Genomic DNA, 18960 nt, shown 5'->3' with positions numbered 1-18960 from the left:
CAGACACCTGACACCCGACACCCGACACCCAGACACCCAGATACCTAGACACCTCACATCCAGAAACATAACACCCTGCCACCCGGACACCCAGCCACCTCAACACCCTGCCATTCAGTCACTTGGATACCTGGATACTCGGCCACCCCACCATCTAGACACCCTGCCACTCAGATACCCAGACACCCAGACACCTGGACACTCCACCACCTGGACACCTGGACACCCTGCAGCTCAGCCACTTCGACACCTGAGCACTCAGCCACCCCACCACCTAGATACCCTGCCCCCCAGACACCAAGACACCCAGAGACCCCACCACCAGGACACCCTACCACCCAGACATACAGACACCCCGCAGCCCAGACACTCTGTCGCCCCACTACCCAGACACCCTGTTGTCCCACCGCCCAGACACCTTGCTACCTGGACATGCTACCACCTGGACACCCAGACACCCTGCCACTCAGCCACCTAGATGCCATGCTACCTGGCCACCCAGACACCCCGCCACCCAGCTGCCCCGCCAGCCACATGTAGCTGGCTCCCTGCTCACCCTCCCAGCTGGATCAGCCACAGGGAACTGGGGTGGGGGTCCCAACACCCCTGAGCAGGCAGTCACCTAGGGGATTACCTCCAGCTGTCTTTCACTGAGAGACAGCCAAGCTACAGATCAATCAACTCCATTCATAATCAAAGGAAAATGAATCAAACCAGATGTCAGCAGTCACCCATGAAATTAATCAAGGCACAAGACACTAGCACTCTGCTTCTTGGTGGGGATGCAATGAGATATGTGCCCCCTTGCTGGGAGAGTAAGTTAATGATACCGCCTCTCCAGAAAGGATTCTGACCTAATAGATCAACCATCTTAAAAAAATGTTGCATACTTGGCAGGGTGTGGTGGCTCACGCCCATGATTCCAGCAGTTTGGGAGGCCGAGGTAGGTGGATCACTTGAAGTCAGGAGTTTGAGACCGGCCTGGCCAACATGGTGAAACCCCATCTCTACTAAAAAATACATAAATTAACCAGGCGTGGTGGCAGGCACCTGTAATCCCAGGTTCTCAGAAGGCTGAGGCAAGAGAATTACTTGAACCCAGGAGGCAGAGTTTGCAGTGAGCTGAGATTGTGCCACTGCACTCCAGCCTGGGCGACAGAGCAAGACTCCATCTCAAAAAAAAAAAAAAAAATGCTGTATACTTTTAAATCCAGCAATTTCACTTTGAGGAATGAATCCTAAAGACTATATACCAGCATGCAATAAAGAGACTATTAACACAGTATTACCATAATACTTCAGCATTTCCACAAAAGGAAACAACACCAGGGACATGGTTAGACACAGTGGAATATTATGCAGACATTAAAAATATTTACGAGGAATTTTAAATTACATCACAAATGTTATTTAACCTTCATTGATAAAGGTATTCCAAGGAGTATACAGGATAGGAAGGCGAGTACATTAGAAACATACATACATAGCATTAAAACAATTGCAGGAAAGACACCAAATGTGTTACCAGCAGTTTTCTGGGTGGTGAAATTTGTGGTTTTCATGTCATTATTCTTTCTGAGTTTCTCTTGGTTTTCAGCAAGGAATATTGACAGAAGGAAATGAGCAGATTTCAGAGACTTATTTCAAAACACTTAAAGGAATACACGTGAAATTGGTAACAGTGGCTGCCTCTGGGGTCAGCATGGGGAGGAGGCCTTCTCTTAATTTCTGCACCTTTGAAATTTTGTACCAGACAGGTATTACTTATTCAAAAATAAATAAATTTCTACAAAGAAGATATAGATATATAAATACTAAAACCACAGGAGCTGAGAAGCAGAAGCTTGATTTCCTGGGAGAAATCAAGAACAGTGTTTTCAGCTCCTGGGGGAGATGAGACTTCGGGTTCAGGCTGCCCTCTTGGACCCAAAGCCTCCGAGTCACCCCAGGACCCAGTAGTCTCAGCATCTTCACTCAGCAAGGCCTGCCCCATCAGACACAAAACTGGTCAGGAGTTGGACCATCAGTTCCCTGTGTGTTTTTCCCTGTGGGAGGGGTGGGCAGGCTGTGGGAGGGGCTGCAGTGGACATGGGGCCTCTGAGCCGGGACCACCCATGTCCCTTAGACCTGACACAGACTGGGACCTGAGGCACGAGTAGAAATGAGGGGGGTCGATTTCAGCCCTGATTGTTCCAGGGGGATTTGCTTTAAGCAGCTGGAGAAGGTGGCATTTGTTTTAACATGGAAAAAGTGTCTCCCAACTTTGAAGCACTGAACCCAAACATCTCATTCTCATGCTGTCCACAAATCAATGTTCTTTCCTTTACACGAAACAGGGCAACTTTAGAGCCCACTAAAGCTTACAGCAAACTGGGAGGTGGGTATGCCCTGATTTTCCGTTTTTAGATCCAGGGATGGTATGAAGGACTTATTTGCAGGAAGAGCAAGAATGATCAGTTCATCAAGAAAGGCCACCCTCAGTTTTCACAGACAACCTCTCCTTCCCACCCCTGCCCTGTCCCCCATCAACTCAAATGGCACCTAAATGATTAAGGCGGCTTCATTAACTCCAGGAGTGTGGCCTGTGTTAGGGCACCTGATTTGTGCAAGACGAGGCCAGCCGAAGAGCAGTCGCTCTGCAAGAGAAAGGCTCAGCCCTACCTTAATCACCATGGGTTATAATTCACACTGAGGTCCTTACACACACGGAGGCGCTGGGATACTGAGCTTTCCTCTAAGGAGGCTCGGCACAAGTGCCTCCCTCCGAGCCCCCAGGGGCTGAGAGGAGAGTCCCAAGTCCTTGCCCTGCCCCAGGAGCTGGGGATCAATAAATTACATTTTTTGTAGAGATGGAGGTCTCCCGATGTTGCCCAGGTTAGTCTCAAACGCTTAGCCTCAAGCGATCCTCCCACTTTGGCCTCCCAAAGCGCTAGGATTACAAGCATGAGCCACCTCGCCTGGCCCACTCTTGGATTCTTTAAAGCCACAAATCTGGTACTTCCCCTCTTGTTCCATTTGTAAGATTCTGAGTGTTAGAGATACTTTACACAAAATATGTGGGAAAATGACTTTTTAGAAAAACATTTATTGTAATCAATCGCACTGCAGTTGTAGTTCTGAAAGCAAAGTGAAAACACACAGTACAGCTATGCCTCAGTATCCACGGGGGACGGGCTTCAGGACTGCACCCCCAACCCTCAGACACAAAATCTGAGGACGCTCAAGTGCCTGATAGGCACTGGCAGAGTGTTTGCATTTAACCTACACACACCTTCCTGCATAATTTAAATCATCTCTAGATTACTCATAATACCAAATACACTATAAATGCTATGTAAATATGCTATACCATATTGTTTAAGGAATAAGCGCAAGAAAAAAAAGGTCTGTACGTGTTCAGTACAGATGCATTTTTTTTCCCAAATATTTTCTATCCAAGGCTGGTTGGATCCAAATGTGGAACCCACGGTTACAGAGAGCTGACTGTACTGGGGAAATCTTGAGGGTGGAAAAATTCCTTAGAGATGCTTTATATCACACCACTTCAGCAGGAGCAATTCAGGCATACCTGTCTCTACTATGCTTTGCAGATACTGTGCTTTTTCAAAAACGGAAGGTTTGTAGCAGCCCTGCATCAGGCAAGTCGATTGGCACCATGTTTCCAACAGCAGGTGCCCACTTTGTGTCTCTGTCAGCATTTTGAACAATAAATATTTTTAAATTAAGGTTTGTACATTTTTTTAGACATAATGCTACTGCGCATTATCTCTGAGGTATGCCTGATCTTTTTGCTACGAATATTTCATTTGAGAAGTAAACCTCAAGTACTACTGTGACTTTTCAGATGGGAAGAGCGAGGCCCTGGGAGGGCGAGTCTAGGTGTGCAGCTAGTGGGGGCTGGGGTCAAGTCCACTGGGGGGTCAAGTCCACTTGGTGCTTGAGGCTTCACTCAGCAGGCCGCCTCTCCCCTCCATGGGGCTGTTTGGCGGTCCCTGGTTAGGGGAGGGCTGCACTAAGAGGTAAACGTGATTCCAGCAAGGGCCGCTCCAAGGCTCCGAGACCCCAGGGCCTGCAGAGGGGCGGCCTCCAGTCCTGCAGGAGGTGTTTGGAAGAGGAGTCATCTCCCAAGATGAGAAGGCCCCCGGGGGAGGATGAGGCGTGGTCAGACCATTGGCTGAGCAGGATTCATTTCCCCAGACCCACGCGGGTGAGAGGATTCAGTAGATGCCACTGAAACCTGCGGCAGGCAGGCCTTTCCTCTTCACTGGAGGGCGGGTCAGAGGGCTGTCATGGCACGTCGGTGCACACGACGCCGGCACATGCTTCTTCATAAGTAATTTCTGGAACGTGACACTGCATGGAGGTCGCCTCTCCAGCAGGACGTTGCTAGCAGTACACTGATGATGTGGAGGTTCCCCAGGGGCATCCACTGGGCTTCTCCCAGCTCCCAAGCCACCTCTTCAGTGTCACAGAGTCATCTAAAGAGTCCCCCACCTCCCCGGAGGTGCGGCCTAGTCGTCGTACTGGATCTCGGCCCGCAGCTCCTTAGTGACGTAGTTCACCAGCATGGCCAGCAGCTGCTGCTGCAGGGCCTCACTGCCCATGACCAGTGCGGTCAGCTGCACGGCGTCCGTCCACTCCAGGTGCCTGATAATGGCTGTGGCTTCGTTAAAGAGCCTCTGCTGCTCGGCAGGGGGCAGCTCCATTATGATCTGAGGAACTGGCTTAAACTGCCCACTTGTCATCCAGGCACCTAACAGCCCCCCGACAGCACCCCCTAGAAAATAAGGAAGCATTCAATTAGTGGGGTCTTATTCATAAGCGATGGCCTTACTTAAGTTCCCACTGAGTGCACACCGCCGGCGCCATGAGCAGGCGCATTCATGAGTGGGCCAGAGCGGGCTCCGTGCCATGCCTGCTCCACTAGGGAGTGTGGAGGGCAAAGGTTTAGGCGTTCTTCTGTCCGTTCGGCTCAGATAATTGACACCCAACACACATTCCCTAAGCTCCACATGTAGGGATGCAAAATGAAGCCTGCTCCATCTCCCTCCTCAGGGCTGGACCCACTAAGATCTTCAAGGGCTGATGGAGGTTCCTGCGCTTACTGTAAAAATCCCTCTCATCACAAAGGAGAAGGCTGAGAAACAAATGCATTTTCTTTTCTTTTCTTTTTTTTTTTTTTTTGAGATGGAGTCTTGCTCTGTTGCCTAGGCTGGAGTGCAATGGCATGATCTCAGCTCACTGCAACCTCCACTTCCCAGGTTCAAGCGACTCTCCCACCTCAACCTCCTGAGTAGCTGGGATTACAGGCATGTGCCACCATGCCCGGCTGTTTCTGTATTTTTGTAGAGACAGGGTTTCACCATGTTGGCCAGGCTGGTCTTGAACTCCTGACCTCAGGTGATCTACCTACCTCGGCCTCCCAAAGTGTTGGGATTATAGGCATGAGCCACCGTGCCTAGCCACAGATGCATTTTCAAAAGAAACCACCTCAGGCTGGGTGCGGTGGCTCACGCCTGTAACACCAACACTTTGTGAGGCCAAGGCAAGTGGATCACTTGAGGTCAGGAGTTCAACACCAGCCTGGCCAACATGTGAAACCCTGCCTCTACAAAAATACAAAAATCAGCCAGGCATGGTGGTGCACGCCTGCAATCCCAGCTACTCAGGAGGCTGAGGAGGGAGAATCATTTGAGCCTGGGAGGTAGAGGCTGCAATGAGCCGAGGTCACACCGCTGCACTCCAGCCTGGGCAACAGAGCAAGACTGTCTCCAAAAAAAATCATCTCAGTGGTGTGACTGAATTTCCTCCACCGGGCAGCTGATATGCTTCTTGCCCCTGAACTTAATGAAATCTCAGCAGTTAAAGGACCTGGGGACAGATAAGGAGGCTGTTTCCTGTTGAAGCAGTGCTTTTCCTATAACGCCTCCAAGTCGTGCGGTGATAAATAACAAATTTAAGGTAGTTTACTGTTTCTCCTTCTGCCACCCTGAAAGGGCAGAAACACTATTTTTAAATGTAAACTCATTACCAAGGTTAGGTCATGCTATTCTGCGACTCATGTGTCCATGGAAAGTTCTACCTGAAGGGGCCACGTGCAGGATATGGTGCAGACGAAGGGAAGGTGCCCTCGGGAAGGGGTCTCAAAGTCAAGGGCCTCCAAGAGCCAGGCAGGAATTGAGAGGAGTGAAGGGCCGGTGGGCCTTACCTGGCCCCTCCCCTGCTGAGGTCAGGTGGGTGGCAAGCTGTGACTTCATCCCGGCCTATGGTCTAGGCCAAGCCTTAAACTGCATGGACCTTCGGAGGCCCAGGACACAGAAGACCTGGACGGCCTGGTTCCTATGAAGGGGCAGTGGCTACTTCACGCCAGTTCATTGCTACCACACAAAATACCAGGTTTGCAGCTTTAAAACGTCTCACAAGTTTTAAATATCACCAATCAGATATTTAAAGATGAAGCCCGCTAGATTTAGGGACTCACTTTCAACAGACAGAGTACGGAAAGAGAGACAGAAACTTTACAACAGAAAAACCCAGCGAACGCCCTTAAGGAGGTGTTCAAGGTCAACATCACTGACGATGGTGTGAATGTCACATACCCCCCGGAATTAATGCGAGAGAAGGGAGAGGGGCACGTCACCTCCCAGGCATGCCTTCCAAAGACTCCTAACTCCAGTCCCATCCTAAACACCTCAGGCAAATTCAAACTGAGAGATGTTCTACGAAATACTACTCAGTACTCCTCAAAACTAGCAAGGTTGTGAACAAGGAAAGTCCAAGAAAGTGTGAAAGGCCGGAGGAGACTAAGAAGCAGGCGATTCGGTGCAATGCAGCATGTTAGCCTGGATCCTGGAGCCAAAACAAGGCCATTCATGCACAAACTGCAGAAACCCAAATCGAGTCTGGAGAGTGGTTGATAGTCACGTATTGGTTAGCGTTGATTTCTTAGATTTTCTTTTCTTAGACAGAATCTCACTCTGTCACCCAGGCTAGAGTGCAGTGGTGTGATCATACCTCATTGCAGCCTCAAACTCCTAGGCTCAAGCAATCTTCCCACCTTGGCTTCCCACGTAGCTGGGATTACAGGCGTACGGCACCCATGCCTGGCTCATTTTTTTTTAAATTTTTTTGTAGAGACGAGGTCTCATTATGTTGCCCAGTCTGGTCTCGAACTGCTGGGCTTAAGCGATCTTTCTGCCTCAAGCCTCCCAAAGTGCTGAGACTATGGAGGCGTGGGCCACTGCCCCCGGCTGGTTTTAGTTCTGACAATTGTACAGGGATACATGTGAACGCTAGCGGAACTGAAACTGGATGGAGGACACATGGGAATCCTTTGTACTATCTTCGTGACTTCTCTGTAAACCTAGTATTACTGTGAAATGAAAAGTTGCTTTCAAAAATGCAGCCCAGGCCACGCAGAACCCACTGGCAGGCTGGACTCAGAGGACAGGCAGCAGAGCCAGCACTGGCCTCTTCGGGAAGCCAAGCGCTGAGGCCCCTGCAGCAGACACCTCCCCGGGCACTAAGCTGGGGCCAGCCTCATATCCCAGAGGCTGAATGCTGCATGCAGACAAGTTTCACTTCCTCTGCAAAAGAAAGGCGAATTCTGGCGAGGGAAAACCAGCTAATTTACAAGTTTTACTGAACTTTTCCCCATGACACCAGTGAAATGCTCAGAGTTGACAAGAGTTGCACTCATGTGCACTAAACCTTTATGAGAACATCAATATTTGATTTAGAGCAGCACTTAATGCAAAAAGTCGCCAGGAATATCGACCAGCAAATTACTGGCTCTTTGGAGAGGAGAAAATTCCTTTGTTTTCAGGGTAAAACGATGCTCCCACCCCGTGACCAGGGGCTGGAAGTAGTGAATCCCCTGGGCTCTCTTTGTGGACATCCTGTTCTCCACCAGCTTTTACTCAATCTGAATAAAATATGTGCTCCCAAAATAGCATCTGGGCACAGCTCTATGATAAAATGATCCCGAAGCCTTCCCCTGAGCACTCAGATGGAGGTGGGGGCACAGATGCGGAGTGTCATTGCGGAAGAAGGAAATGGCCTTGTCTCCCGCCTCTCCGCTTCCTTCCCGGATGGCAAGAAGCTCAAGTCAGGCCTCACTAATTCATGGAGTCTGGAAAGGAAAATACGGTGAGGGCAGCTCTGGGGCCACCCACACATTTATTTTTCTCCCCGATGTGAGCCTCAGCTTAATGAAATGTCCTTGAATGTCAGTTCCACCACAGAACGGAAGAACAAGGCAGGAACCCGGCCAGTGAGCTGGGGAACAGAAGCCAACCTCAGCAGAAAAGCACTTCTCTGTCCCGCCTGTGAGCATGGACACTGCACGCCACACAGAAGGGATCTCCACCAGACAGTGAGCTCTCCAGGCCCCACGCCCCCAGCTCAGGTTGGCCAGCACAGAGCAGCCATGTGGCAAATACCTGCCAAGCCTGACACAACAAATGCACGGTCATCTTAAGAACCCCTGCTAAACCGTACGGCAGGTCCCCACAGCCACCCCGACAGGTCTGACGGCCAGCCAACTCCCTCACTCCATCCTGGGCTATGGTTTGGGCCACAGCCTCAGGCCAGGTAGACCTTCTGAGGTTCAGGACACAGGAACTCTTCCTGCCCCAAGCCAAAGGAAGTAACTTCATCCTCGCTCCAAGGAACAGTGGAAAAATTAGCCAAGCTTTCATTCACTGCCAGCAATTGACTCTCTAATAGAACCAGGTGGTAAATGGCCAGGTACAGTGGCTCAAGCCTGTAATCTCAGCACTTTGGGAGGCTGAGGCAGGAGGATCACTTGAGGCCAGGAGGCGGAGGTTACACGAGCTAAGATCACGCCACTGCACTCCAGTCTGGGCGACAGAGCGAAACCGTCTCAAAAAAAAAAAAAAAAAAAAAAAAAAAAGCAGGTGGCAAAGGAGAGGGCAGACCCTCTAGGGGTGAAAGGCAGTTCTTTTGGTGGTCTCTTTCAGAACAGGGGAGCTCTCTCAGAATGAGCCGGCTCATGTGAAATGGCCACACGGCATGTGCTGAGTAGGAGCAGGGACCTTGTAGTCATGATGGGGTGAGGGAGGCCACCATGGGGCCCAGGACACCCTGGTATCTTCAAAGGTCTGTCACTCTAACACTTGTTCTGCGATCCCAGCACTGGGAGAAGGGCACCTCCAGGCCCAAATGGCACAGATGCCATTTTCAAGAGTGCACCACACTTCTGAGACATTCACACTCATAAGCTTGTATTTCCAACAGGACAAATTACATCTGCAAAGATCATTTCCCAGAGGCAACCTTAACTCCACCAACTCCTCCCACGAGACAGAGGGCACCACTTGTACGAACTCATTTCTCCCTGTGGTTTTTTTTTTTTTTTTTTTTGCTGAGATAGAGTCTCGCTCTGTCATCCAGGCTGGAGTGCAATGGCATGATCTTGGCTCACTGCAACTTCTGCCTCCTGGGTTCAAGCAAGTCTCCCAGCTCAGCCCCGTGAGTAGCCAGGAGTACAGGCACCTGCCACCACACCCAGCTATTTTTTTTATATTTTTAGTAGAAACGGGGTTTTGCCAGGCTGGTCTTGAACTCCTGACCTCAGGTGACCCGCCCACCTCGGCCTCCCAATGTGCTGGGATTATAGGCTTGAGCCCCCGCGCCCGGCCTTCTCCCTGTGTTTCAATGGCCCTTTTATAACACCCCTGAGGCTGGCTGTCTCTGTGAGACACTTGCACTTACCAACGGCAAGTCCCGGTGGGCCACCCACCAAACCCCCGACGAAGGCCACGGCCCCTGTGACCAGGGCACCCTTCCCGGAGTGCTTGACTGCCGCCTTCATCTTCCTCTCCCCGGAAAGGGAGCACAGCAGCTTCATGATGTCCTCCACCATGATGGTCATCGTTGCTGGCCTTCGAGGGAGAAGTTCAGAGGGACAGTTTTAAGGAGCGTAAGAGTATTTCCATCCCAATGCCTCTCTAGTTCCTAGAGTTTCAAGGAAGGGTCCCCCTTTTCAGGAGAGCGCAGCAGCTCTAAGTGCCTGCATGACAGACAGCATCCAGGCGGTGGAAAGTTCCCACAGAGCAAGCAGGCAGCAGTTAGTGAATAAGGAAACAGCAGCAGCTAAGTGGATGAAAGGTCTTCTTTGCCTTCTGATTAACTTCTGACTTACGACAGATTAAGGAGCAACCCGGCCACATGTTCTGCCAGTTCATCACGAGGGAGGCAGTCTTACCCCTCTGGCATCAGCGGCCTTTGCACTGGCCCGGGGAATGCCCTGCACATAAAGCCCAGCAGAAACCGGGACGTATTGGCATGAGTGGGTATCTGAGCTGATTGCAAGCCAGAGCCAGGGAAGGGACGGGACTCTGTGACCACATGGGCGCCGGCCTGTGGTGGGCCCTGAGCAGAGGGTCAGATACCTCCCTTCTAAGACAGAGACAGCCCCTACAGGCTCCACTCTGGGACAGTGCCAGCAGGATGGGTAGGAAGTACCTGGCAGAAGCCTGGAGGCTCTGGACCCAGGATGTCTCTGAACGAACACTGTTACCTTCTGTTCCTAATACGCACCATGGGCAGCCTTAGCAACTGCTCTTAAAAGTCAACACCACTTTGGGAGGCCGAGGCGGGTGGATCACGAGGTCAAGAGATCGAGACCATCCTGGTCAACATGGTGAAACCCCGTCTCTACTAAAAATACAAAAAATTAGCTGGGCATGGTGGCGCGTGCCTGTAGTCCTGGCTACTCGGGAGGCTGAGGCAGGAGAATTGCCTGAACCCAGGAGGCGGAGGTTGCGGTGAGCCGAGATCGCGCCATTGCACTCCAGCCTGGGCAACAAGAGCGAAACTCCGTCTCAAAAAAAAAAAAAAAAAAAGTCAACACAACTGTACCCATGGGGATGAGATGAAGCAACCAGAGAATAAAATACATGAAAGCACTCCCAGGCTTTGCAACATTTATGGATAGATAGATAGATAGACGGACGAGTAGACCTCTGGCACATGACCTTTAGCACAATTCTCTGGGGTCGGGAAAACGTGTGCCACGCTGGAGCCAGGACTGGGAGTGGCAGGCTCTGGAGAACACAAGGGCTGGGGCAATCAAAGGGGCCACGAGGTGGTGGGTCTCCTCGGACCTCCAGCTCCAGCAGCACTTCCCATTCATTCTAGGTGGACATACCAACACAGCTGCTAGAGCAACTCGACTAAAGAAGTTTTGTATAGGTTCTATTGCTTAATATCTTTTTTTTTTTTTTTTTGAGATGGGATCTTGCTCTGTTGCCCAGGCTGGAGTGCAGTGGCACGATCACAGCTCCTTGCAGCCTCCACCTCCTGGGCTCAAGCAATCCTCCCACCTCAGCCTCCTGAATAGATGGGACAACAGGTGTGTGTCACCACTCCCAGTCAATTTTATTTTTACTTTTAGTAGAGATAACTCCTACGTTGCCCAGGCTGGTCCTGAACTCCTGGGCTTAAAAGATCCTTCTGCCTTAGCCTCTCAAAGCATTAGAATTACAGGTGTGAGCCACTACATTTGGTTTGGTTTGGTTTTCTTTTTTTAAAGAGATAGTATCTTGATGTTGCCCAAGCTGGAGTGCAGTGGTGCGACATAGTCACTGCAGCCGTGAACTCCTGGGTTACAGTGATTCTCCCGCCTCCGCCTTCTAAGTAGCTGGAGCTACAGGCATGCAACACCACGCACAGCTAACTTTTCGTTTTGTAGAGACAGGATCTCGCAATGTTACCCAGGCTGGTCTTGACCTCCTGAGCTCAAGCAATCCTGCCTCAGCCTCCCAGACCGCCGGGATTATAGGCGTGGGCCACCGCAGCCAGCCATGTGTGCCTTTCTGACCCAGGGATGATCCAGAAGCAGAAGTCCCTAATGGGAAATTGCTCTCCCAATCCTGGGGTATACTTCTGAGCCCAGAGAACAAACCCATGAATCCACGAGATGACCACAGAGTCAGGTTCTCAGAACTTCTCTGCAATCCCAGGAGAGCACCCTCCATTCCTGCCCCTGTACCTTTCCCTTCTCTTTCCCCTTTGGCACACGTTAGATCTGTGATTCTCCACAAGAGCATGGGAATCACTGGAAACCTTGTAAGAGACAACCAGCATGGGAGGGTAGGATTCTGCATTTCCAATAAGCCCCCAAAGTGCTCCTCTGAACTCACTTTGGGCAGCAAGACCCCAAGAGGCCATAACCCAGGACTCAGACATTCGTTACTGTCTTCAAATTCAGAAAGCAAACAAGCACCTCTAGAAATGTCTTTTTGGGCCCCTGGAGTATGAGAAGCAGTGGGAGGGATGGCCTCGTAAGCCCTGCTCTTATAAGGGACTGGAGGGGAATTTGGACCTGTGAGTCCCTGCTCTGGCTACCCTGTGCCCTGGGTCTCCCAAAACCCAAAACCCCTCCTAGTTTCCCAGCTCTGCCCAGCCCCTTTGCTCAGACAGGCTGAATACCTTCTCCTTCTCCCTGGAAGAGAACCCCTTCCACTATTCCAGTGGTCAAGATTTGTTTACAACAAATGTCTAAACAATAAAATGGCGTTATCACAGCATCAGCACTGAATAAGCAGAAGCCACCAGAAATGGGGAGACAGAGGGCAGAACCTGATTTATCCAGTCACCATGGTCCTGAAAAGCTACACACACAAATAAAATGAGATAGATACATAGCCAGATAGATAGACGTACACACACACACACACACACACACACACACACACACACACACACACAGAGAGAGAGAGAGAGAGAGAGAGAGACAGAGAGAGAGATAAATAGATACTTTTTATTTTTTGAGACACAGCCTGCTCTGTTGCCGAGGCTGGAGTGCAATGGGGAGATCTCAGCTTACCAAAACCGATTCAAGCAATTCCCCTGCCTCAGTCTCCTGAGTAGCTGGGATTACAGGCATGCACCACCACACTCGACTAGCTTTTGTACTTTTAGTAGAGACAGGGTTTTGCCATGTTGGCCAGGCTGGTCTCAAACTCCTGGCCTCAGGTGATCCGCCTGCCTTGGCCTCTCAAAGTGCTGGGATTACAGGCGTGAGTCACCATGCCTAGCATAAAATGAGATATATTTCAAGTACATATTAAGGCAACCAAAGGAAATCATTTTCCAGCAAAATCTTAGAAAAAGCTCAAAATCCTGCTGTAAAATATCTAATCACCTTTGACCTTAGTTCTGGTTTCTATCCAGCTTTTCATCTGTCAATTATATTGGAAAAAGAAAGGCACCGCCCGGGTCTCAGGAAGGCCTCTCTGGAGGCTGCAAGGAAGCTCCCTTTCCCAGAGTGTGAAGACCCTGAGCTCTGCCATGCTTCATCCGCAAGGCTGGCTTCCAGGCCAGTGCCCGACACCACTCCCAAAATAGGTTGTCTGCAGTTTTAGGAGTGGTGCTTTGGGTCTGCACTCTCAAAACAGTTTATGGACAGCAAGAAAATGCATGTAGAAGAGGAAGGAAGGAAGGCAGGAAACATACAAAACCACTTTAGCTCTACTGGTTACCCCTCCCCCCCCAAAAAAAACCTAGCTTCCAACCTGCTCGGAATAACTCTAAATGAAAATCTACAGAGGCTAAAGAGATGCAAAAATGCAACTTCCAACTCCAGCTGGCCCAGCCAGGCCGGCATCAATGTGAGAGGAGAGAGAGAAATCAATTAGGCAAAGAGTTAGGGCAAGGGTCCTTAAGCAGAATTCCCTTCTAACAAAAAGCAGCCTACGAGGTCATTTTCCTTTAAGAAACACAGATAAAGAAGGAAAGCTCTAACAGACAAAGGCGTCCCCTGTGTGACATACAGACATACAGTGGGCCCCAGTAAGCACAGTCCTCTCCCTTCTTAGAAATACTCAGGCCGGGCGCAGTGGCTCACACCTGTAATCCCAGCACTTTGGGAGGCCAAGGCAGGCAGGTTGTCTGAGGTCAGCAGTTCGAGACCAGCCTATTCAACATGGTGAAACGCCATCTCTACTAAAAATACAAAAATTAGCAGGCGTGGTGGCGGGCGCCTGTAATCCCAGCTACTTGGAAGGCTGGAGAATCACTTGAACCTGGGAGGCAGAGGTTGCAGTGAGCAGAGATCGAGCCACTGCACTCCAGCCTGGGTGACAGAGTGAGACTTCATCTCAAAAAAAAAAAAGAAAGAAATACTCAGACATAGAGGCTTGCGCTGATAAGAAGAGCTACCCTGGACCAGGCACGTCCATCTTGGAGTGTTCTGCACGCCCCCAAAACCTCCTACCTATTTCATAGGTGCTCAGTAGGAAGAGATAAGCAACATGGCATAACTCAGGCTAAGAAACCCGCAGGTGCACTAGAAAGGGTAGGGGTGGGGACTCAGAAATTCACGCCTTCTGTAAATGAAGCACCCCTCCCAGGAGCTTGTCTATAAAACCCTCTGCATTTCACTGTAAAACGGCAGCCCATCTCTCTGGGACCCCTCTCTGATCTAGAGAACTTTCTTCCTTTTACTTACTAAATTTCTGCTCTAACCTACCCTCTGGTAGGAAATCTGTGTCCTTGATTTCCGTGGCCATGAGACCAAGAACTTCGGTGACACCTCAGACAATGAGGCTGCTTTCACCGAGACACAAGCTCAGGGCTCTGCAGAATGGGAAGGCCGGCGGCTATCACCGCGTGTGTGAGGGCAGGCGGAGGAGGTCGCTGTGTTTCAATAGTTCCACACCACGGGTAGAGATGCTGTGGCTGACTCCATCCAAGGTTTAATTTCTTTGCAATAATCATTTCAGAAGCTAGAGCATTAACAGGCTTTTGTGGGGGAAGAAAGGTTAGTAACTCTATCTCCTGAGCCCTTGCCAAAATGCTCAGCTTCCAGAAATCTCCAGGCTCACCAGATTGGGAGGGAAGCTCACCCTACACCCCCTCCCACCTCGAGGCTGCCTTTTTCTGTAAATGACAGGGAAGTGGGTGAGGAGGGAGGATGGGGACAGACCTCAGTGGGTGGGAGTGTGGCTCCCCCCACCAATGTATCACCCTATTTTACACTCAGATTTGTCCATATACTGGGCCCTGATCACAGGAAGCCCATCTGTAAGCCCCAGGGAAGGCAAATGCCAACTCGAAGCCCTGGTTTCTTACAGGCACCCGGGCTGCTCCCGGAGGTACAGAGAGATGGAGACAGGCCCATCCTGCAGACAGTAGCCTAGCTTTCTGAGTTTGGATCAGATTGTATGAGATAAAGGAGAGGAAGTCTTCGGATAGCTCTGAAGAGAGCCGTCTGACCTCCAAGTACCCTGATCTTTTTAAAATAAATTAGAAGAGAGGCCTCTGAAGAGCCACAGTAGTCTCGATCACCTTTCCAGCTCTCCGGCGGAATTTATGAAACTCCACTGTGCGCGCTGGCTCTTATCAACATCGGTCTCCTGCCTCTCCATACCCCAGCCTAAGGCAGCAGGTGGAGCCCACCAGTAAACACTTTTGTTGATTCGCTCATAGTTTTTTTTTTAAGCAAATTAGTTGCCAATATTTAAAAATCAGAAGATTTCGCATACACCTCAAGTTCCTGATTTCTCCTGAAAAATCAGAAGACCAGGCCACATAGGACCTGCCATTCTGTGTAGCAATGCAGGGCTGAGCAGGGGCTGCCCCCGCGCCCACCCTCACCCAGCAGGACCCTGCCTTCTCTGCCGCAGCCCCTCCTGGCAGCATGCACCTTACCTACATACTTGACCAATAAACATGTCGCTTGACAGCCTCTCAAAGTATCACTATTTCTTTTTCTTCTTTCTCTCTTTCTTTTCCTATTCCCTCCCTCCCTCCCTCCCCTTTCCTCCCTCTCCTTCCCTTCCCCTTTCTCTCTCTTTCTTTTTTTCCAGAAGCACAGTCACCCTATGTTGCCTAGGCTGGTAGGCAACAGGCCTCAAGCAATTCTTCCGAGTAGCTGGAACTACAGGTTTCTACTCAAAAAATACAAAAATCGGCCGGGCAAGGTGGCTCACACCTGTAATCCCAGCACTGTGGGAGGCTGAGGCAGGTGGATCACGAGGTCAGGATTTGGAGACCTGCCTGGCCAACATGGCGAAACCCTGTCTCTACTAAAAGTACAAAAATTAGCCGGGCGCGGTGGCGGGCGCCTGTAGTCCCAGCTGCTCGGGAGGCTGAGGCAGGAGAATCGCTTGAACCCGGGAGGCAGAGGTTGCACTGAGCCAAGATCGCGCCATTTCACTCCAGCCTGGGCGACAGAGCAAGAGTGTCTCAAAGAAAAAAAGCTCAACAAACTACCTCTCACCCCCAAAACTATCCTCACCTCCTAAATCATTAACGCCCCTTCCTGACCAAATCTAAACTATCGCCCAGAGCTTCTTCCCAAATGGCTCGGCCAGCTCTACTGCCCCACAGGCGTCCTGTAGGATCCGCTTCGCATTTATAATATACAGCACCCCACTCCCAGCCCCGCCCCTGCCCCACCAGCCACCCTCACTCCACCGCACCCCTACCCATCACATTCCCCGCCCCACCCCTACCCCACCCCTCTCCAACCTTCCACCCATCACATCCCCCACCCCACCCACCACCTCACCCAACCTCACCCCCTCCCACCCCGTCCACCATCCGCACCCCACCCCCACCCACCACACCCACGCCTACGCCACTCCTGGGTGACAGCGAGCCAGGGCCCAGGACTCTAGTCCTGGCTCTGATGCTTACTCGTGTGACTTCGGCCTCTCCATGCCTCAGTTTCCCCATAGGACAATGACTACACTAACAGTGTCCACCCGGCAGCGGGAGGGGCTCCCCACAGGGCGAGGACTCCTCAAGGCGCTCCCGGGCCCCAGGCCTGCTCTTGGTGTGCCCCCTCCCTTCGCGGGGCGCGGCCTGGGAGGCGCCCCGCCCCGGCTCGGCTCACCTTTACCTACCGGAGCGAAGGCCTGCGGCGCGCGCGGAGACGGAGACGCGCCCGCCACCCGGGCCCTGCTGTCCCCCCGCTCCCTGCCCGGCTCCCCGGCCCCAGTCCCGGCCCCGGGAGGGTCGCGCAGGCCTCGGTGGCCGTCCCGGCGCTGGCCCCGCCTTCCCTCCCGCCTTCCGGTGCGCGGGGCCTTCCGGGAAGCCACGCGCTGGGCCGGCTCCCGGCTCCGAGCTGCGCCCGGCCTTGCGGGAACCTGGTGGGCGCTGCCGGGCGCCCCCTCCCCGGCCCCGGCTCACCCCGCCGCCGACACCGGGGCCCGGGCTTGGGTTACAGGTGGCGCAGCCGAGCCGGGGCGCCCGGAGAGGAGGCCCGGGGACCGCAAGGCCGCGCTCCCGCAGGCCCAGCCCTGCCCTGCTCCGTCGCGCACGCAGGGTCAGAGCCGGGCCCCCGCACCTGCCTCCCGGCCCGCGGGCACTTTGCGGAGACCTCACTCCCTGTGGCCTTGGAGGACCCCTCCGTCCCCGCAGCCTTTGCGCGGAAGAGAGCACAGGGGCATCTGGAGGTCAAGGGTGCTGCGTCAGTATTTGGTGAATGTGTGGGCCCGAGCCAGATTTCCGCTGTTCCTCAGCCTGCTCTGGAGCCTCTGGGTCTGGGAGTTGCAAAAAAGCAGGCGGGGAGGTCCCGTCATCCCAGCTGCCAGTGAGGCCGAGGAGGGAGGATCGCTGGAGCCCAGCCTGGCGAGCGTGGGCAACCCAGTGACATCCCATCTCTACAAATAATAAAAATGAGGCCGGGTGGGTGACTCGTACCTGTAACCTCAGTGTTTTGGGAGGCTGAAGCCGGAGGATTGCTTGAGCCCAGGAGTTCGAGGCTGCAGTGAAGCGTGATCGCACCCCTGCACTCCAGCCTGGGTGACAGAATGAGACCCTGTCTCTCTCTCTCTCTCTCTTTTTTTTTTTTTGAGACGGAGTTTCGCTCTTGTTGTCCAGGCTGGAGTGCAATGGCGCGATCTTGGCGCAACCTCCACCTCCTGGGTTCAAGGAATTCTCCTGCCTCAGCCTCCCAAGTAGCTGGAATTACAGGCGACCGCCACCATGCCAGACTAATTTTGTATTTTTAGTAGAGACAGGGTTTCTCCATGTTGGTCAGGCTGGTCTCGAACTCCCACCTCAGGTGATCTGCCCGCCTCAGCCTCCCAAAGTGTTGGGATTACAGACGTCAGCCACCGCGTCCAGCGGAGACCCTGTCTCTTAAAAAAAGAAAAAAAAAAAAAAGGAGAACTGGCCTTGCTCCTAGGATTCTTGGGTGGGGGCCAAAGCTGAGGCTAGGCAGCCTCTTGGGAGGGTGCAAAGGGCATGAGGCTGGGATTGCAGAACCGCCCAGGAGTCTTACTGTGTTGAGGCCTGTGGAAAGCTGTCCCCACGCTTGTCATGCAAGGTCTGGCCTTGAACCATCTCAAACCCAACAGTGGCTTCTGGGGGCTCTCTAGAGAATTAATCCTAACAGCAACCTTGCAAAGCAGGCATGGTTTTCATTGCCATATTACAGATGGGAAACTCTAAACACAGGCTGCTCTGCCCAAGGCCACGCTGGTTAGAAAGTTTCAGGGTCCAGACTCCAGCCCGGGACGGTAACTCAAAGCCCCGGTTGTGACTGACACTCTGCCTGCTCTCCGGGGTGCTACGGGCACTCGGAGGACGGACTCCTTTCCATTCTTTTTTTTTTTTTTTTTTTTGAGACGGAGTTTCGCTCTTGTTTCCCAGGCTGGAGTGCAATGGCACAATCTCGGCTCACTGCAACCTCCGCCTCCTGGGTTCAGGCAATTCTCCTGCCTCAGCCTCCTGAGCAGCTGGGATTACAGGCACGCGCCACCATGCCCAGCTAATTTTTTGTAGCTTTAGTAGAGACGGGGTTTCACCGTGTTGACCAGGATGGTCTCGATCTCTTGACCTCGTGATCCACCCGCCTCGGCCTCCCAAAGTGCTGGGATTACAGGCTTGAGCCACCGCGCCCGGCCTCCTTTCCATTCTTAATACCAAGGTTAAAACCCTTAATCCCAAGGTTCCTCAGCCCTTGGCTGGGGTAAGACAACC

At 52.1% G+C, this 18960-nt stretch overlaps 1 protein-coding gene across 6 annotated transcripts; it reads right to left on the bottom strand.

Annotated features, from left to right (window-relative positions):
* Positions 1–1394: 1394 nt before the first annotated feature.
* CUNH19orf12 (chromosome unknown C19orf12 homolog) lies at positions 1395–17616 on the bottom strand. Of its 6 annotated transcripts, none has more exons than XM_032249186.1 (3): positions 17321–17616; positions 9736–9905; positions 1395–4777 (listed from the first exon to the last, which is right to left on the bottom strand). In XM_032249186.1, the coding sequence occupies exons 2-3, from the start codon at positions 9893–9895 to the stop codon at positions 4512–4514; spliced, it is 426 nt and encodes a 141-aa protein (XP_032105077.1). In that variant the 5' UTR covers positions 9896–9905; positions 17321–17616; the 3' UTR covers positions 1395–4511. The 6 variants fall into 6 exon arrangements, with proteins under 6 accessions (XP_032105077.1, XP_032105080.1, XP_032105079.1 ...); XM_032249189.1 differs by lacking the exon at positions 17321–17616 and adding an exon at positions 16874–17264; XM_032249188.1 differs by lacking the exon at positions 17321–17616 and adding an exon at positions 16878–16909.
* Between the last annotated feature and the right edge of the window lie 1344 nt (positions 17617–18960).

Source organism: Sapajus apella, unplaced genomic scaffold, assembly GCF_009761245.1.
Source record: "Sapajus apella isolate SASKATOON/1434 unplaced genomic scaffold, GSC_monkey_1.0 scaffold68, whole genome shotgun sequence".
Taxonomy (NCBI): domain Eukaryota; kingdom Metazoa; phylum Chordata; class Mammalia; order Primates; family Cebidae; genus Sapajus; species Sapajus apella.
Note: the sequence above shows the minus strand (reverse complement) of the source record. Positions and strands in the feature narration are given on the sequence as shown.

Excerpts from the sequence above, each read along its gene's own strand:
- CUNH19orf12 (XM_032249184.1), bottom strand. The coding sequence starts at position 16,691 with ATGGAGAGGCCGAAGTCACACGA. Across the intron at positions 9,906-16,668 it reads GAGAGGCCGAAGTCACACGA|GCCAGCAACGATGACCATCA; the intron begins GTAAGCATCAGA and ends TCTCCCTCGAAG. Across the intron at positions 4,778-9,735 it reads CCCACCGGGACTTGCCGTTG|GGGGTGCTGTCGGGGGGCTG; the intron begins GTAAGTGCAAGT and ends CTTATTTTCTAG.